Below are 2,019 nucleotides of genomic sequence, written 5' to 3'. Positions count from 1 at the left end.
TGTGTAATTAATGGGCGTAGATATAGATATATTTATTTATACAGAGTGCAGAGCGATGATCTTCCCCAGGGAATGAAGAGTGCTTATTGAATAGAGATAATCGTTCTCATTAACATGGATCTTGTAGGACCACCGTTATGGGTCATTTCACATCATATTGAATTAAAATTGTAATTTCTCTCAATACATTGAGAGGACACATTAATATATGCTGCCTTAGTGTGCATGCAGGCGTGTGTGTGTGTGTGTGTGTGTGTGTGTTGTGTGTGTGTGTGTGTGTGTGTGTGTGTGTGTGTGTGTGTGTGTGTGTGTGTGTGTGTGTGTGTGTATTGTGTGTTGTGTGTTGTGTGCGCACGTGCATCTGTGATATTGAGCCTGTATTGATGACTTACTTAATCAAATCAGTCTGTATTTATGGTTTGTTTCTTCATAGTATCTGAACCTCTCTCTGTCTCTGTTTCTCTCTCTCTCTCTCTCTCTCTGCAGTGAAGTTTGATGACTGCATGGGGAACAATGGAGTGGTGTTCAAGAGCAGTGATCCCAACTTCAGTGTGCGGACGGACGGATCTATCTTTACTCAGCTAGACGCCGACAGCCTGGATGAACCTGTCCAGTTCAAGCTGACCGCCAGCAGTCCACACGCACACGTGTGGGAGACCGTAGTGCAGCTGGCCCTGATTGACCCTCCGTTACCCCAACAGAATGGCAATGAGGTGGGCAAAGTTCACACACGCATGTGTGTATGCACGTGTACATGCCACACACATGCATACACACACACCTCCAAATCGTTCTAATGACTAAGAATTAGTTAAAGTGGAGAGAGACAGACATCGACTGACTGACTGCTGACTGACTGACTGACTGACTGACTGACTGACTGACTGACTGACAGACAGACAATCCTCAATCCTCTTGCCATTGGGGAAGAGCTGGTAGAGATTCCTACACCACGTCTGCTAAACAACACAAGCACAATGCACTTCATTGGATTCATTGGCTAGATAGACGACGTTAACTGGATAGTAACTGTTACTGGACCGTGTTGCTATAACACAGTGAAATGGACCGTTCGCTAAACTCCACTCCCCAATAGTGTTGGGGAAAGCACACAGCTCACCCGCCCAGCTGATGACAATATGATTATATGACATGATCGTAATAAAGGCACTGCACATTTTTGAATTCATTGTATTTTGCGGTTTAGCTTTTTGTTTGTTTGCTGTGGCTAATGACATTCCAGATATAATGAGTTGATTTAGCTCTCATGACATTCAAAGTAACCATTATTTATGGTCCATAATATGTAATTTGTCATCGTGTAGCAGTTATTGTTGTGTCCACTAGCTGTCCCCCGGCAGTCCTCTGTAGCATTCTATAGATATAGAACAAGCAGTTATTGTTGTGTCCACTAGCTGTCCCCCGGCAGTCCTCTGTAGCATTCTATAGATATAGAACAAGCAGTTATTGTTGTGTCCACTAGCTGTCCCCCGGCAGTCCTCTGTAGCATTCTATAGATATAGAACAACCAGTTATTGTTGTGTCCACTAGCTGTCCCCCGGCAGTCCTCTGTAGCATTCTATATATATAGAACAACCAGAAAACCTTAATGTTAATATGAGACACTTTTGCAGTTTTTTCTCCTAAGTACCCTATAGAAGCCCATCCCAAATCTGCTTTAACCACTGGTCATTTTGTTTATGAGCCACTTCACAAAACTTTAGCCATCATTCAGCTAATTTGTTATGGCTCAAAGAGCACGTTCATTAAATGAGCTCATGTTTTGGGTGAATGGTCAACTGAAAGTATCCACTAATGAATGTGACTGTGAACTCCTGCAACAGTTAATAATGCTCACTGTTGCAAGCTGGTGGTGAATGAAGATGCTAGAGATTGTGGTCTTATCTAAACACCAAGAATGCAAAAGCACAGACTCGCATCCATGGAAAGAAGTTAAGCTGGGGAGAACATTCTGTCGAGAACATTCTGTCAAGCTCATGGCACCAGCTCAGTGGCCTT

The 2,019-nt window shown here is 43.2% G+C and overlaps 1 protein-coding gene across 1 annotated transcript in view; it reads left to right on the top strand.

Annotated features, from left to right (window-relative positions):
• The window catches only part of LOC306932827 (cadherin-4-like), a gene marked incomplete at its 5' end in the record, with an annotated part of 93,788 nt that overhangs the window by 12,362 nt on the left and 79,407 nt on the right, over positions 1 to 2,019 (top strand). The window contains one exon of the mRNA XM_079514766.1: positions 487 to 713. Within this exon, the coding sequence (XP_079370892.1) occupies positions 487 to 713 (227 nt within the window). The remainder of the gene's footprint in view (positions 1 to 486; positions 714 to 2,019) is intronic.

This window comes from Electrona antarctica (assembly GCF_951216825.1).
Source record: "Electrona antarctica genome assembly, chromosome: 2".
Taxonomy (NCBI): Eukaryota; Metazoa; Chordata; class Actinopteri; order Myctophiformes; family Myctophidae; genus Electrona; species Electrona antarctica.
This window is presented reverse-complemented; position numbering and strand designations above follow the sequence as displayed.